At 43.8% G+C, this 13,790-nt stretch overlaps 1 protein-coding gene across 3 annotated transcripts in view; it reads left to right on the forward strand.

Moving 5' to 3' along the window:
• Positions 1 to 13,790, forward strand: part of kcnab1a (potassium voltage-gated channel subfamily A regulatory beta subunit 1a) — a 322,363-nt gene that overhangs the window by 218,213 nt on the left and 90,360 nt on the right. For all 3 annotated transcript variants that reach the window (XM_063045804.1, XM_063045805.1, XM_063045803.1), the window contains exon 3: positions 3,666 to 3,703. In XM_063045804.1, the coding sequence (XP_062901874.1) occupies positions 3,666 to 3,703 (38 nt within the window). The remainder of the gene's footprint in view (positions 1 to 3,665; positions 3,704 to 13,790) is intronic.

The following is a 13,790-nucleotide window of genomic DNA, read 5'->3' on the forward strand; positions in this document are numbered from 1 at the left end:
CACTGACTCAAACTGCAAATTAACCTTTCAGAAATCCTGTACGAGGACTCCCAAGTCTCTTTGCATCTTGGATTTTCGAATTTTCTCCCCGTTTAGAAAATAGTCTATGCTTTTATTCCTTCTACCAAAGTGCATGACTATACAATTCCTGACACTTTTCCTATTCTTCTAATCTGTCTAAGTTCTTCCGCAGTCTTCCTGCGCCCCTCCACCTATCTTTGTATTGTCCACAAACTAGGTCACAAAGCTATCAGTTCCATCATCCAAATCATTGACATACAACATAAAAAGAAGCAGTCCCAACACTGGCCCCTGGGGAATACCACTGGTCATTGATCATAAAAGGCTCCCTTTATTTCCATTCCTTGTGTCAGCCAATGCTTTATCCATGCTAGTATCTTTTCTGTAATACCACAGGCTCTGATCTTATTAAGCAGCCTTGTGCAGCACCTTGTCAAATGCCTTCTGAGTATCCAAATACACAACATACACCAATTTTCCTTTGTTTATCCTGCTTGTTATTTCCACAAAGAATTCCAGCAGATTTATCAAGCAAGATTTTACCCAAAGGAAACCACGCTGACTTTGGCCTATTTTATCATTTACCTCCAAGTACCCAAAATCACAAACTTAACAGTCAACTCCAACATCTTCCCAACCCCTGAAGTTGGGCTAACTGACCTATAAGTTCCTTTCTTCTGCCTCTGCCTCCCACCCTTCTTAAACAGTGGAATGATATTTGCATATTTCCAGTCCTCCAGAATCTAGTGATTCTTGAAAGATTATTACTGTACTAATGCCTCCACAATCTCTTCAGCTGCATCTTTCAGAACCCTGGGTGTAGTCCATCTGAACCAGGTGACTTATGTACCTTCAGATGTTTCAGTCTCACAAGCACCTTCTCCTTAGTAGTAGCAACTACACTCACTTCTACCCCTTGCTAGTATCTCACTTCTGGCACACTGCTAGTGTATTCCACAGAGAAGCCTGATGGAAAACACCTTTTCAATTCATCCATCATTTCCTTGTCCACCATTACTAACTCTCAAGTGTCATTGTCCGATAGTCCAAAGTCTAACCTTGCATCTCTTATTCTTTTGGTATCTCTTTGATATTATTGTCTAGCTTAACTTTATATTTCACTCCTCCCCGTGAATTTTTAGTTGCCTTCTTTTGGCTTTTAAAAGTTTCCCAATCCTCTAACTTGCCACTAATTTTTGCCCCATTATATGCCCTCACGTTTGCTTTTATGTTGGCTTTGACTTCACTTGTCAGTCACAGTTGTCTTATCCTGCCTTTAGAATACTACTTCTTCTTTGGGATGTAGCAATCCTGCACCTTCCAAATTGCTCCCAGAAACTCCAGCCATTGCTATTCTGCTGTCATCCCTGCTAGTATTTCCTTCCAATCAACTTTGGGTAGTTCCTTTCACATGCCTCTGTAATTCCCTTTGCTACACTATAATACTGATACATCTGACTAGCTTCTCCCTCTTAAATTGTAGGGTGAATTCTATCATATTATGATCACTCTCCCCTAAGGGTTCCTTTACCTTAAGCTCTCTAATCAATTCTGGTTCTGTCATCGTCCCATCTGGCAATTCCCCATCTTGCTATTACATCCTTAATTGGGCCTTAATCCCCTCGTCTGATTTCCAATCATTCCCAGTTCCACTAATTACAGCACACTTGGTTCCCATTAGCGAACATAGGATAAAACTCGGGTGGCACAGCCATGCTTTGCCAGTTCGTTGGTCAACTCTAGTGTGAGTAAATTTTGTTTCCTGATTCCTTGGGACTGTCAGTTCTAAGCTCCGCATCATTTCCTGGATACTCTATGTAAACCTTGTCTCTGTGTAAAGACTCTCCTGGATACTGGTTCCCCGTTCGCGGCGGTGCTACACCTCACAACTCTGCCTCCGCGCCTGTGTCCTGCACTTGGGTTTGTCCTCAGCCTCGTCCTTGCAACAGGTTCATTGCACAACATCCGGTGGGTTCAACAACAAGCTTCTCTAAAAAGCCACATCATAGGCATACTACAAATTCTCTTTCTTGGGATCTGGCACCAATCTAATTTTCCCATGACTATCATAACATTGCCCTTTTGATATGCCTTTTCTATCTCCCGTTGTGATTTGTAGCCCACATCCTGGTTTCTGTTTGGAGGTCTGTATATAACTCCCATCAGAGTCCATTTACCTTAGCAGTTTCTTGACTGTACACACAAAGATTCTACATTTTCTGATCCTATGTCACCTTTTTCTAATGATTTGATTTCATTTTTTACCAACAGAGCCATGCCACCCCCTCTGCCTACCTGCCTGTCCTTTTGACACAACATGCATCCTTGGATGTTAAGCTCCCAACTGTAATCTTCTTTCAGCCATGACTCAGTGATGCCCACAATGTCATACCTGCCAATCTCAATATGGGGCTAGAAAATCATTTATCTTGCTCCGTATACTGCGTGCATTCAAAGATAACTCCTTCAGTCCTATATCCATCATTTGTTTTGATTTATTCCCCTTTTACACTGCAACTCATCCCACTGAGTGCAACTTTGCCCTATCACCGGCTGTCCTTCATAACAGTCTCACCACACATTGCCTCTGCTTGTAAACTAACAGCCCTATCCTCAGCCCTATCAGTCTGGTTCCCATCCCCTTGCCAAATTCATTTATACCCTCACCAACAGCTCCAGCAAACCTGCCCGCAAGAATATTGGTCCTCCTTGGATTCGGGTGTAACCCGTGCCTTTTGTACAGGTCATACCTTCCCCAGGAGAGTTCCCAATGATCCAAAAATCTGAAACCCTACACCAGTTTCTCAGCCATGTATTCATCTACCAAATCATTCTATTCTTACCCTCACCGGCACGCGGCACAGACAGCAGTCCAAAGGTTGTTACCCTGGAGGTCCTGCTTTTCAACTTTTTACCTAGCTCCCTAAATTCTCTCTTCACGACCACTTCACTTTTCCTACCCATGTCATTGGTGTCAAAATGTACCAAGTCTCCGACTGATCTCCACCCCCCCCCCCGCTCCCCCAGAATGTGAATGTATTGATTCTGGAGGGAATGCACTGTAGATATACCAGAAATCCAAAAGTTAAATTATGAGGCAAGATTATTCAAACTAGGGATGCTGTCTATAAAATTTAGATTAAAAAGGGTAATGTTTGGAATTTTCAAAGAGGGAATTGAAATAAACATAAAGAAACTCCTTCATTATTAGGAGATTCTAAAACTGAAGAGTCTGGTTTAAAAAAAACTAAACCCAAGCATTTTAGGTGTGATGTTGGAAAACACTTCAACATGGAAAAAGTAGAATTTTGGGACAAACTTCTGTAAGTGGAAATTGATGTTGGTACAGTTAATTTTAATTAGGAGACATGGGAGAAAGACAGCTAAGTATAATTAAGTCACTTCGGCCCTGCTCAAGAGAATGATGGTACAGTTTCAAGGGGTTAAATAACCTTATACTGATTCTATGTTACAAAACAATATGCCTACCGATAACTAAAATAAGACATTGCCTTTTGAGTTCTGTATGTATCCTATGTGGCATTTGTTAAAGGCGGTTTTAATTTTTTTTAAAGTGTAAGCAAACAGCAGATTCATCTGCAATAACACCTCAATTGACTCTATTTCTGTATATTTCTTTCTAGGAACCTGGGTAACATTTGGAGGTCAGATATCTGATGAGGTAAGAACTACTTTATATATTTAAATTAAGTAATTGTTTCATTTTCTAAAGAATGAAGAAATTATATGTATTTAGAAACAATATTTTTATTGAATTTGGCACATACAATGAGACAAATACAATAAAAAGGAAAATATTATTTCTAAATATTTTATTTTTAGAACAACTCCAAACTGAAGTGCTCTCACAAATCTAGTACATTTTCTCCTCACCTAATGACAAGCTAGTTCCCGTCAGTGGCTGTGGCACAGAATACACAGGCTGTAGAAATGTTAACAGAGAGCAGGCTTCAGAGGATTGCCAGGAAACCTAAATTTAAAATAGTTAAAAGCATTCTGCACACCTGCTCTAACTGGGCACGGCTTCCACAGGACCTAATGAAGGTATAATTGGCTGAATTCCTGCCATATTTCCAAGCACCAAACTACATGCTTCAAACATCTCTCTTCCATTTGCTTCAACCAACAACTGATTTCAAGTGAGGGTAAAGAGCTGTTGTTTCTTACAGCAAAACGAACCATTAGAATTAGGCCTACAAAATACTAGAGGTGTGTTTTTTTTTCAAACCTCGTTAGTAATGTACAAACCCCATTTCCGGAAAAGTTGGGATATTTTCCAAAATGCAGTAAAAGCATCAGTGCATCAGTGCCCACAGCATGGGTGAGTTACATGTATGTGAAGGTACCATTGACTCTGAGGCGTATATTCAGATTTTAAAGAGACATATGTTGCCATCAAGGCGACGTCTCTTCCCGGGACGTCCATGCTTATTTCGGCAGGACAATGCCAGATCACATTCTGCACGGGCTACAACAGCATGACTTTGTAGACACAGAGTGCGTGTGCTTGACTGGCCTGCTGCCAGTCCAGATCTATCTCCTATTGAAAATGTATGGCGCATCATGAAGGGAAGAATCAGACAACGGAGACCACGGACTGTTGAGCAGCTGAAGTCTTATATCAAGCAAGAATGGACAAAATTTCCAATTGCAAATCTACTACAATTAGTATCCTCAGTTCCAAAACGATTAAAAAATGTTATTAAAAGGAAAGGTGATGTAACACAATGGTAAACGTGCCTCTGTCCCAACTTTTGTTGAGTGTGTTGCAGCCATCAAATTCTAAATTTGTGTATGTTTACAAAATACAATTAAGTTGGTCAGTAAAACTATTGAAAATATTTTCTTTGTACTTTTGTCAGTTAAATAAAGGTTCACATGAATTAACATATCACAGATTTTTGTTTTTATTGCATTTTGGAAAATATCCTAACTTTTCTGGGAATGGGGTTTGTAGCTTATGATAATAAGTATCTTTGTACATATCTTTCTCCTGTAGTTTGTGTCACTGTGGAGGAGCAGTTAATGCTCTTGCTGCTACTTCTGTGTGGAGATTACACATTCTCCTTGTGACTGAACAAGGGCTTCCTCTGGTGCTTTGATTATTTTTCCCGCACATCTCAAAGAATGTGAAAAGATTAATTAGTAACTGTACATTGCCCCTAGTGCAGGTGAATGGTAGAACAATGAGTGAAGGAATGGGTCTGATGGGAATACACTGAGGGACTGTATGAACTTGACAGACTGTATGACCTCCTTACGTGTAGCTGGATAGTATAATGAATAGAGTGAAAAATAGTCAAAAGTTTGGAAACCTCTCTTTATGTGATATCTCTACCCGCAAAACATGGTCCCTCAGCTCCGTTCCAATATGATCAATTATCCAGCACGTTTCTGCAGTCTGTAGTCATTATTTTCATTCTTTAACCATTACAAAACATTTAAAATTTTCAAAAGAAAAATACAACATTAATTTAACTCCTTACAGAATAATTAATTTGTAAATAGAAGGATGGTTTCATTACATTTTTCAAATGGCTGCATCTTGTAAATATTAAGCTGCCAAGTTCTGCATTTGCATGTGTGGAAATTGTGCCCTGTACAATGAGGTCTAAGTCATAAAGAAAAAGAGTTATTCTTAGTAGTGTTCCTTTGGGGAAGACGACTGTATACTAGAGACATGGTACACTTCTCTAGTCCAAAAGCAACCAGTCAAGTTTGTTCACAGCTGCAGCTACTGCCAAGTTGGAGCTAGACACAGTTTAGGGGAACACCACCTCATATTCTGTCTTGATAGACTCTAACTTATGACATTAACATCAGTTTCTCTACTTTCCCTTACGCCAAGATGGTGCTGGTGAATCACGGCAATGTGTTTTGGGGGCTGCCTACAAAACATCTTCTGAATTACTCTCACTGCAATCTGTAGCCAGTAATTTCCCTTTAAGCAATGTACTTTTGAACTATTTTAATGAACTTGCGATTTCATGACCTTCTGAAGAATTTGGCAGATTTAACTCTCAAGCCTGTAGTTTACGGTGCTTTTACAGGGATGAAATTACATCACTATGGCCAGAAAAGAGGGAGGGGGAGGACTCCAAGCCACAAAAATGCCGAGGAATGAGATTCTCTCTATCCAGCATCTTGTTAGCAAATGTACAGTCACTGGAGAGCAAGATTAAGGACCTAAGGGCAAGATTGCTGTATAGGTAGGAAATGAGGAACTGCTGTATTCTGTATTTCATGGAGATGTGGCTCACTCTGGATTTGCCAAATACATCAGTAAGACCTGAGGGTTTCTCGATACACCAAATGGACAGGACTGCCGATTTGGAGAAGGCCAAAGGTGGAGGTTTGTGTTTCATGATAAACTCTTTGTGGTGCTTGGACACAACACCCTTGTCACATTCTTGCTCCCCCAGCCTGGAACATCCGATGATTAAGTGCCAACCATTCTACTTGCCAAGAGAGTTCTTTTCTGTGATCCTGATTGCAGTTTACATACCGCCAAAAGCAGACGTTAAACAATGGAATTCCATGATTAGCAAACAAGCAACAGCCTACACTGGCACCTATCAAATCATTGTCAGGGACTTCAATCGGGCTTGATTGAAGAAATCTCTGTGCAATTATCATCAACAAATCCCCCGCAGCACCAGGGGCCCCAGCATACTTGACCACTTTTAAACTGCAATTAGCAATGTAGACGGCATTTTGAGAAATCTGATCCCTTAGCAGTCCTCCTCCTGCCTGCATACAGGCAGAGGCTAAAGAGCAAGGCTCCAGAGGAAAGGACAGCAAAGAGGTGGTCATGGGAAGCTGAACAGCAGCTGCAGGGTTGCTTCGAGTTGGTAGACTGGGCTATGTTCAAGGACTCCTCAGAGGATCTGAACGAATACACCAAGGTTGTCAAGGACTTTATAAAAACAGTTATAGTTGAGTATATCCCCATAACATCATTCAGAATCTTCCCTAACCAGAAGCCCTGTATGAACCATGAGATCCGCAATCTGCTGAAGGGCAGATCAGTGGACTTACAGTCTGGAGATCGAGTTGAATACGAGAGATCCAGGTACGATCTCTGGAGATCCATCTCCTGTGTGAAGTGGCGGTTCTTGAATCATTAAAGGATGATCGACAGCTGTACTATCACTTCCTACAAAGTGAAACCAAGCTACATAGGTGACAACAAGGCTTTGCTCCCAGATGAGCTCGATGCCGTTTATACTCGCTTTGACCATCAAAAATATTGTGGCACCTTCACAAATTCCCACATTCCTGATGACCCTCTGATTTTAGTCTCTGAGGCCAACGTGCGAGTATCCTTCAAAAGGGTGAACCCACAGAAAGCATCCAGCCCAGATGGAGTACCTGGCTGAGTACTAAAAAACATGTGCTGATCAACTGTCTGGTGTGTTCACTGATATCTTTAACCTCTCACTTCGGCAGTCTGAGGTATCCACCTGCTTCAAGCAGGCTTCGTTCATTTATGTGATTCCAGTCTCTGAGACTGACATGATCCTGTAATCCTGTAATCAACTGGCTGGAGCAATCACTGAGATCTTTAACTTCTTGTTTCAGTCGTCTATGGTACCCACCTGCTTCAAGCTGTTTTCATTTATACAGGTGCCTAAGAAGAACGTGGTAACCTACATCAATGACTATTGTTTAGTAGCACTTTCATCCACCGTGATGAAGTGCTTTGAGAGGTTAGTGATGAAAAATGTCAACACCTGTCTGAGAAGCAAATTGGATCCACTGCAACTTACTTACTGTCACAACAGGCCAACAGCAAATGTCATTTCATTGGCTCTTCACTCAACCCTGGAACATCTGGACAGCAAAGGTGCATATATTAGGATGCTGTTCATTGACCACAGCTTGGCATTGAATACCATCATCCCCTCAAAACTTGTCAATAAGTTCTAATACCTAGGCATCAATACCACATTGTGCAACTGGATCCTGGATTTCCTCACTTGCGGCCCTCAGTCCGTTTGGATTGGTGACAACATTTCTTTCACAGTCTCCTTAGCATATAGAAGGAGATCGAAAATATAGCAGAGTGGTGCCACAACAACCTGACAGTCAGCGTGAGCAAGACCAAGGTGCTGAATATTGACTTCAGAGGAAGGAAACCAGAGGTCCATGAGCCGGTCCTCATCCAGGATCAGAGATGGTCAGTATTTTAAAATTTCTCGGTTATTACTTCAGAGGATCTGTCCTGGGTGCAGTACGCAAGTGCCATTACAAAGAAAGTAAGACAGTGCTTCTACTTCCTGGAGAAGTTTGCGAAGATTCAGCATGCCATCTAAAACTTTGACAGTCTCCTATAGGTATGTGGTGGAGGGTATATTGACTGGTTGCATCATGGCCTGATATGGAAGCACCAATGTCCTTGTATGGAAAAGTCTACAAAAAGTAGTGGATACAGCCCAGTCCATATGGGTAGAGCCCTCCCTAACATTGAGTACATCTACACAGAGTGCTGTCACAGGAAAGCAGAATCCATTATTAAGGAGTCCCCACAATCCAGGCCATGCTCTCTTCTTGCTGCTGCCATCAGGAAGGTACAGGAGCCTCAGGACCAGCACCACAGGTTCAGGGACAGTTATTACCCCTCAACCATCAGGAACTTGAACCAGAGGGGGTAACTTCAGTCTCCCCTTCACTGAACTGAATTCACTTCCAAGGACTTTTCATCTTACATTCTCCATAGTAACTGCTTGCTTGCTTACTTGTTTGTGTAAACAACAGGAATTCTGCAGATGCTGGAAATTCAAGCAACATACATCAAAGTTGCTGGTGAACGCAGCAGGCCAGACAGCATCTATAGGAAGAAGCGCAGTCGACGTTTCAAGCCAAGACCCTTCGTCAGGACTAACTGAAGGAAGAGTGAGTAAGGGATTTGAAAGCTGGAGGGGGAGGGGGAGATGCAAAATGATAGGAGAAGACAGGAGGGGGAGGGATGGAGCCGAGAGCTGGACAGGTGATAGGCAGAAGGGGATACGAGAGGATCATGGGACAGGAGGTCCGGGAAGAAAGACGGGGGGGGGGGTGACCCAGAGGATGGGCAAGAGGTATATTCAGAGGGACAGAGGGAGAAAAAGGAGAGTGAGAGAAAGAATGTGTGCATTAAAAAGAGTAACAGATGGGGTACGAGGGGGAGGTGGGGCCTAGCGGAAGTTAGAGAAGTCAATGTTCATGCCATCAGGTCGGAGGCTACCCAGACGGAATATAAGGTGTTGTTCCTCCAACCTGAGTGTGGCTTCATCTTTACAGTAGAGGAGGCCGCGGATAGACATGTCAGAATGGGAATGGGATGCGGAACCAAAACGTGTGGCCACTGGGAGATCCTGCCCTCTCTGGCGGACAGAGCGTAGATGTTCAGCAAAGCGGTCTCCCAGTCTGCGTCGGGTCTCACCAACACACAAAAGGCCACATCGGGAGCACCGGACGCAGTATATCACCCCAGTCGACTCACAGGTGAAGTGATGCCTCACCTGGAAGGACTGTTTGGGGCCCTGAATGGTGGTAAGGGAGGAAGTGTAAGGGCATGTGTAGCACTTGTTCCGCTTACACGGATAAGTGCCAGGAGGGAGATCAGTGGGGAGGGATGGGGGGGACGAATGGACAAGGGAGTTGTGTAGGGAGCGATCCCTGCGGAATGCAGAGAGAGGCGGGGAGGGAAAGATATGCTTAGTGGTGGGATCCCGTTGGAGGTGGCGGAAGTTACGGAGAATAATATGTTGGACCCGGAGGCTGGTGGGGTGGTAGGTGAGGACCAGGGGAACCCTATTCCTAGTGGGGTGGTGGGAGGATGGAGTGAGAGCAGATGTACGTGAAATGGGGGAGATGCGTTTAAGAGCAGAGTTGATAGTGGAGGAAGGGAAGCCCCTTTCTTTAAAAAATGAAGACATCTCCCTCGTCCTAGAATGAAAAGCCTCATCCTGAGAGCAGATGCGGCGGAGACGGAGGAATTGCGAGAAGGGGATGGCGTTTTTGCAAGAGACAGGGTGAGAAGAGGAATAGTCCAGATAGTTGTGAGAGTCAGTAGGCTTATAGTAGACATCAGTGGATAAGCTGTCTCCAGAGACAGAGACAGAAAGATCTAGAAAGGGGAGGGAGGTGTCAGAAATGGACCAGGTAAACTTGAGGGCAGGGTGAAAGTTGCAGGCAAAGTTAATAAAGTCAACGAGTTCTGCATGCGTGCAGGAAGCAGCGCCAATGCAGTCGTCGATGTAGCGAAGGAAAAGTGGGGGACAGATACCAGAATAGGCACGGAACATAGATTGTTCCACAAACCCAACAAAAAGGCAGGCATAGCTAGGACCCATACGGGTGCCCATAGCTACACCTTTAGTTTGGAGGAAATGGGAGGAGCAAAAGGAGAAATTATTAAGAGTAAGGACTAATTCTGCTAGACGGAGCAGAGTGGTGGTAGAGGGGAACTGATTAGGTCTGGAATCCAAAAAGAAGCGTAGAGCTTTGAGACCTTCCTGATGGGGGATGCAAGTATATAGGGACTGCACGCATGCAGAACTCGTTGACTTTATTAACTTTGCCTCCAACTTTCACCCTGCCCTCAAGTTTACCTGGTCCATTTCTGACACCTCCCTCCCCTTTCTAGATCTTTCTGTCTCTGTCTCTGGAGACAGCTTATCCACTGATGTCTACTATAAGCCTACTGACTCTCACAACTATCTGGACTATTCCTCTTCTCACCCTGTCTCTTGCAAAAACGCCATCCCCTTCTCGCAATTCCTCCGTCTCCGCCGCATCTGCTCTCAGGATGAGGCTTTTCATTCTAGGACGAGGGAGATGTCTTCATTTTTTAAAGAAAGGGGCTTCCCTTCCTCCACTATCAACTCTGCTCTTAAACGCATCTCCCCCATTTCACGTACATCTGCTCTCACTCCATCCTCCCACCACCCCACTAGGAATAGGGTTCCCCTGGTCCTCACCTACCACCCCACCAGCCTCCGGGTCCAACATATTATTCTCCGTAACTTCCGCCACCTCCAACGGGATCCCACCACTAAGCATATCTTTCCCTCTCCCCCTCTCTCTGCGTTCCGCAGGGATCGCTCCCTACACAGCTCCCTTGTCCATTCGTCCCCCCCATCCCTCCCCACTGATCTCCCTCCTGGCACTTATCCGTGTAAGCGGAACAAGTGCTACACATGCCCTTACACTTCCTCCCTTACCACCATTCAGGGCCCCAGACAGTCCTTCCAGGTGAGGCATCACTTCACCTGTGAGTCGACTGGGGTGATATACTGCGTCCGGTGCTCCCGATGTGGCCTTTTGTGTGTTGGTGAGACCCGACGCAGACTGGGAGACCGCTTTGCTGAACATCTACGCTCTGTCCGCCAGAGAGGGCAGGATCTCCCAGTGGCCACACGTTTTGGTTCCGCATCCCATTCCCATTCTGACATGTCTATCCGCGGCCTCCTCTACTGTAAAGATGAAGCCACACTCAGGTTGGAGGAACAACACCTTATATTCCGTATGGGTAGCCTCCGACCTGATGGCATGAACATTGACTTCTCTAACTTCCGCTAGGCCCCACCTCCCCCTCGTACCCCATCTGTTACTCTTTTTAATGCACACATTCTTTCTCTCACTCTCCTTTTTCTCCCTCTGTCCCTCTGAATATACCTCCTGCCCATCCTCTGGGTCACCCCCCCCCCGTCTTTCTTCCCGGACCTCCTGTCCCATGATCCTCTCGTATCCCCTTCTGCCTATCACCTGTCCAGCTCTCGGCTCCATCCCTCCCCCTCCTGTCTTCTCCTATCATTTTGCATCTCCCCCTCCCCCTCCAGCTTTCAAATCCCTTACTCACTCTTCCTTCAGTTAGTCCTGACGAAGGGTCTCGGCCTGAAACGTCGACTGCGCTTCTTCCTATAGATGCTGCCTGGCCTGCTGCGTTCACCAGCAACTTTGATGTATGTTACTTGTTTGTGTGTTTGTTTGTTTATTTATTCTTTTTTCTCTTTCTTTTAGTATTTGCACATTTTGTGGTTTTTGTTTTTTTTATGCACGTTGGTGATGTCTGTCCTGTTGGGTGGAGCTTTCCATTGATTCTATTGCGTTTCTTGTATTTACTGTGAGTGCCTGCAAGAAAATGAATCTCAGCGTTGTATATGGTGATATATATGTACTTTGAACTTTGAACTTATGGTTATTACTCCCCTCTGATCACCCCCTTTGATTTCCCTTATCCTCTAGTCCACATTACATCTTCTCTTCCCTTCCTCTGCTCTCATGACCCACCAATCACATCCAATCCATCTTTCTCCTTGTAGTTCTCCATCTCCTTCCTATGGCTCATTGTCCTCTTCAATCAAATTCCATCTTCTTCAGCCCTTTGCCTCTTCCACCTATTACCTCGCAGCTTCTCTTTTCTTTCGGACTTCCTCCTGCCCCCTCCCCACTTGCCTATCTTCCCTTCTTACCTAAATTCATCTATCACCCACCAGCTCATGCTCTTTCCCTGTGACCCACCGTTTAATTCTGGCTTCTGCCTTCTTTCCTTCCTGTCCCAATGAAGAGACATGGCCCAAAACATTGACAGTCCATTTCCCTCCATAGACACAGCCTAACCTGCTGATTTCATCCAGCATTTTGTGTGTTGCTCCAGATTTACAGCATCTGCAATCTGTCTTGTGTCTCTTTTCACAAATTTATTTCTTGTCATGTAGCCTGTTTTCTATACATGTTGCTGCCGCCCATTTCATTCCTTTGCATTCAGTTTTGATGACATCATTATTATGCTCCAGCGTATCAAAGGCCTTTTGAAAAGCTATGAACACCTCACCAAGAAAGCTCTATTATCTTTTGATATTTTTTCCCTCATTAACCATTTACTGTTTACATGCCTACAAAAAAATTCTGGATATGTTTGCCATCGGTTTTCAATGTACTACTATTTTTGATCATCTTATTTTGTTTATTTGTCTCCCCTCTCAGCTTTCAGTAATGAGGCTGGTTCTCCAGTGTATTATCAACCTAACATACATTATGTGCCCTTTCTTCCTGCTTTATTTTACTATCTTTAGTCATCCGGAGAGCTCTGGCTTTAATGCTCTAACTCTCTCCCTTGTGGGAATGCACTTGAACCATATCTTCAGCAAAGGCTGATGCTGGAAAACTGGAGCATTGAAATGGATGAGTTGTTTAGTATCGAGACCCTTCCGCAGGACTATGGACCTGATCTGCTGCACATCAAAGGCTTTCCATTAAAAAGAGTTTTGTATGTGAAACTTGTTTTCACGATGTTGAAATTGGCCCTCTTCTGTATGACAGTTTTATTTTTACCTTAAGATGGTCATGTTTTTTTTTCCTCATGATTTTTTTAAAACTTGCATTATTACCTCAAATTTCTCCAGCGGACACTTGGTCCACCTGACTTCTGTTATTCAGAATCAGAATCAGGTTTAACATCAATGGCATATGTCGTGAAATCTTGTTTCTCAGCACCGATACGTTGCAATACATGTTAAAGAAAAGCTATAAATTACCATAAGTAATGTGTATATATAATTAAATAAGTCGTGCATAAAGAGACCAAAAAAAGTGAGGTAATGTTCACAGGTTCATTGTCCAGTCAGAAATTCAGAAATACGATTGCGGTGTGAAAGAAGTTGTTCCTAAAATGTTGAGTGTGTGTCTTCAGTTTCCTGTCCCAACTCCTTGATGGTAGCAAAGAGAAGATGGCATGTTTTGGGTGATGGGGGTCCTTAGTG

The sequence above is a fragment of the Mobula hypostoma genome, chromosome 4 (genome assembly GCF_963921235.1).
Source record: "Mobula hypostoma chromosome 4, sMobHyp1.1, whole genome shotgun sequence".
Taxonomy (NCBI): Eukaryota; Metazoa; Chordata; class Chondrichthyes; order Myliobatiformes; family Myliobatidae; genus Mobula; species Mobula hypostoma.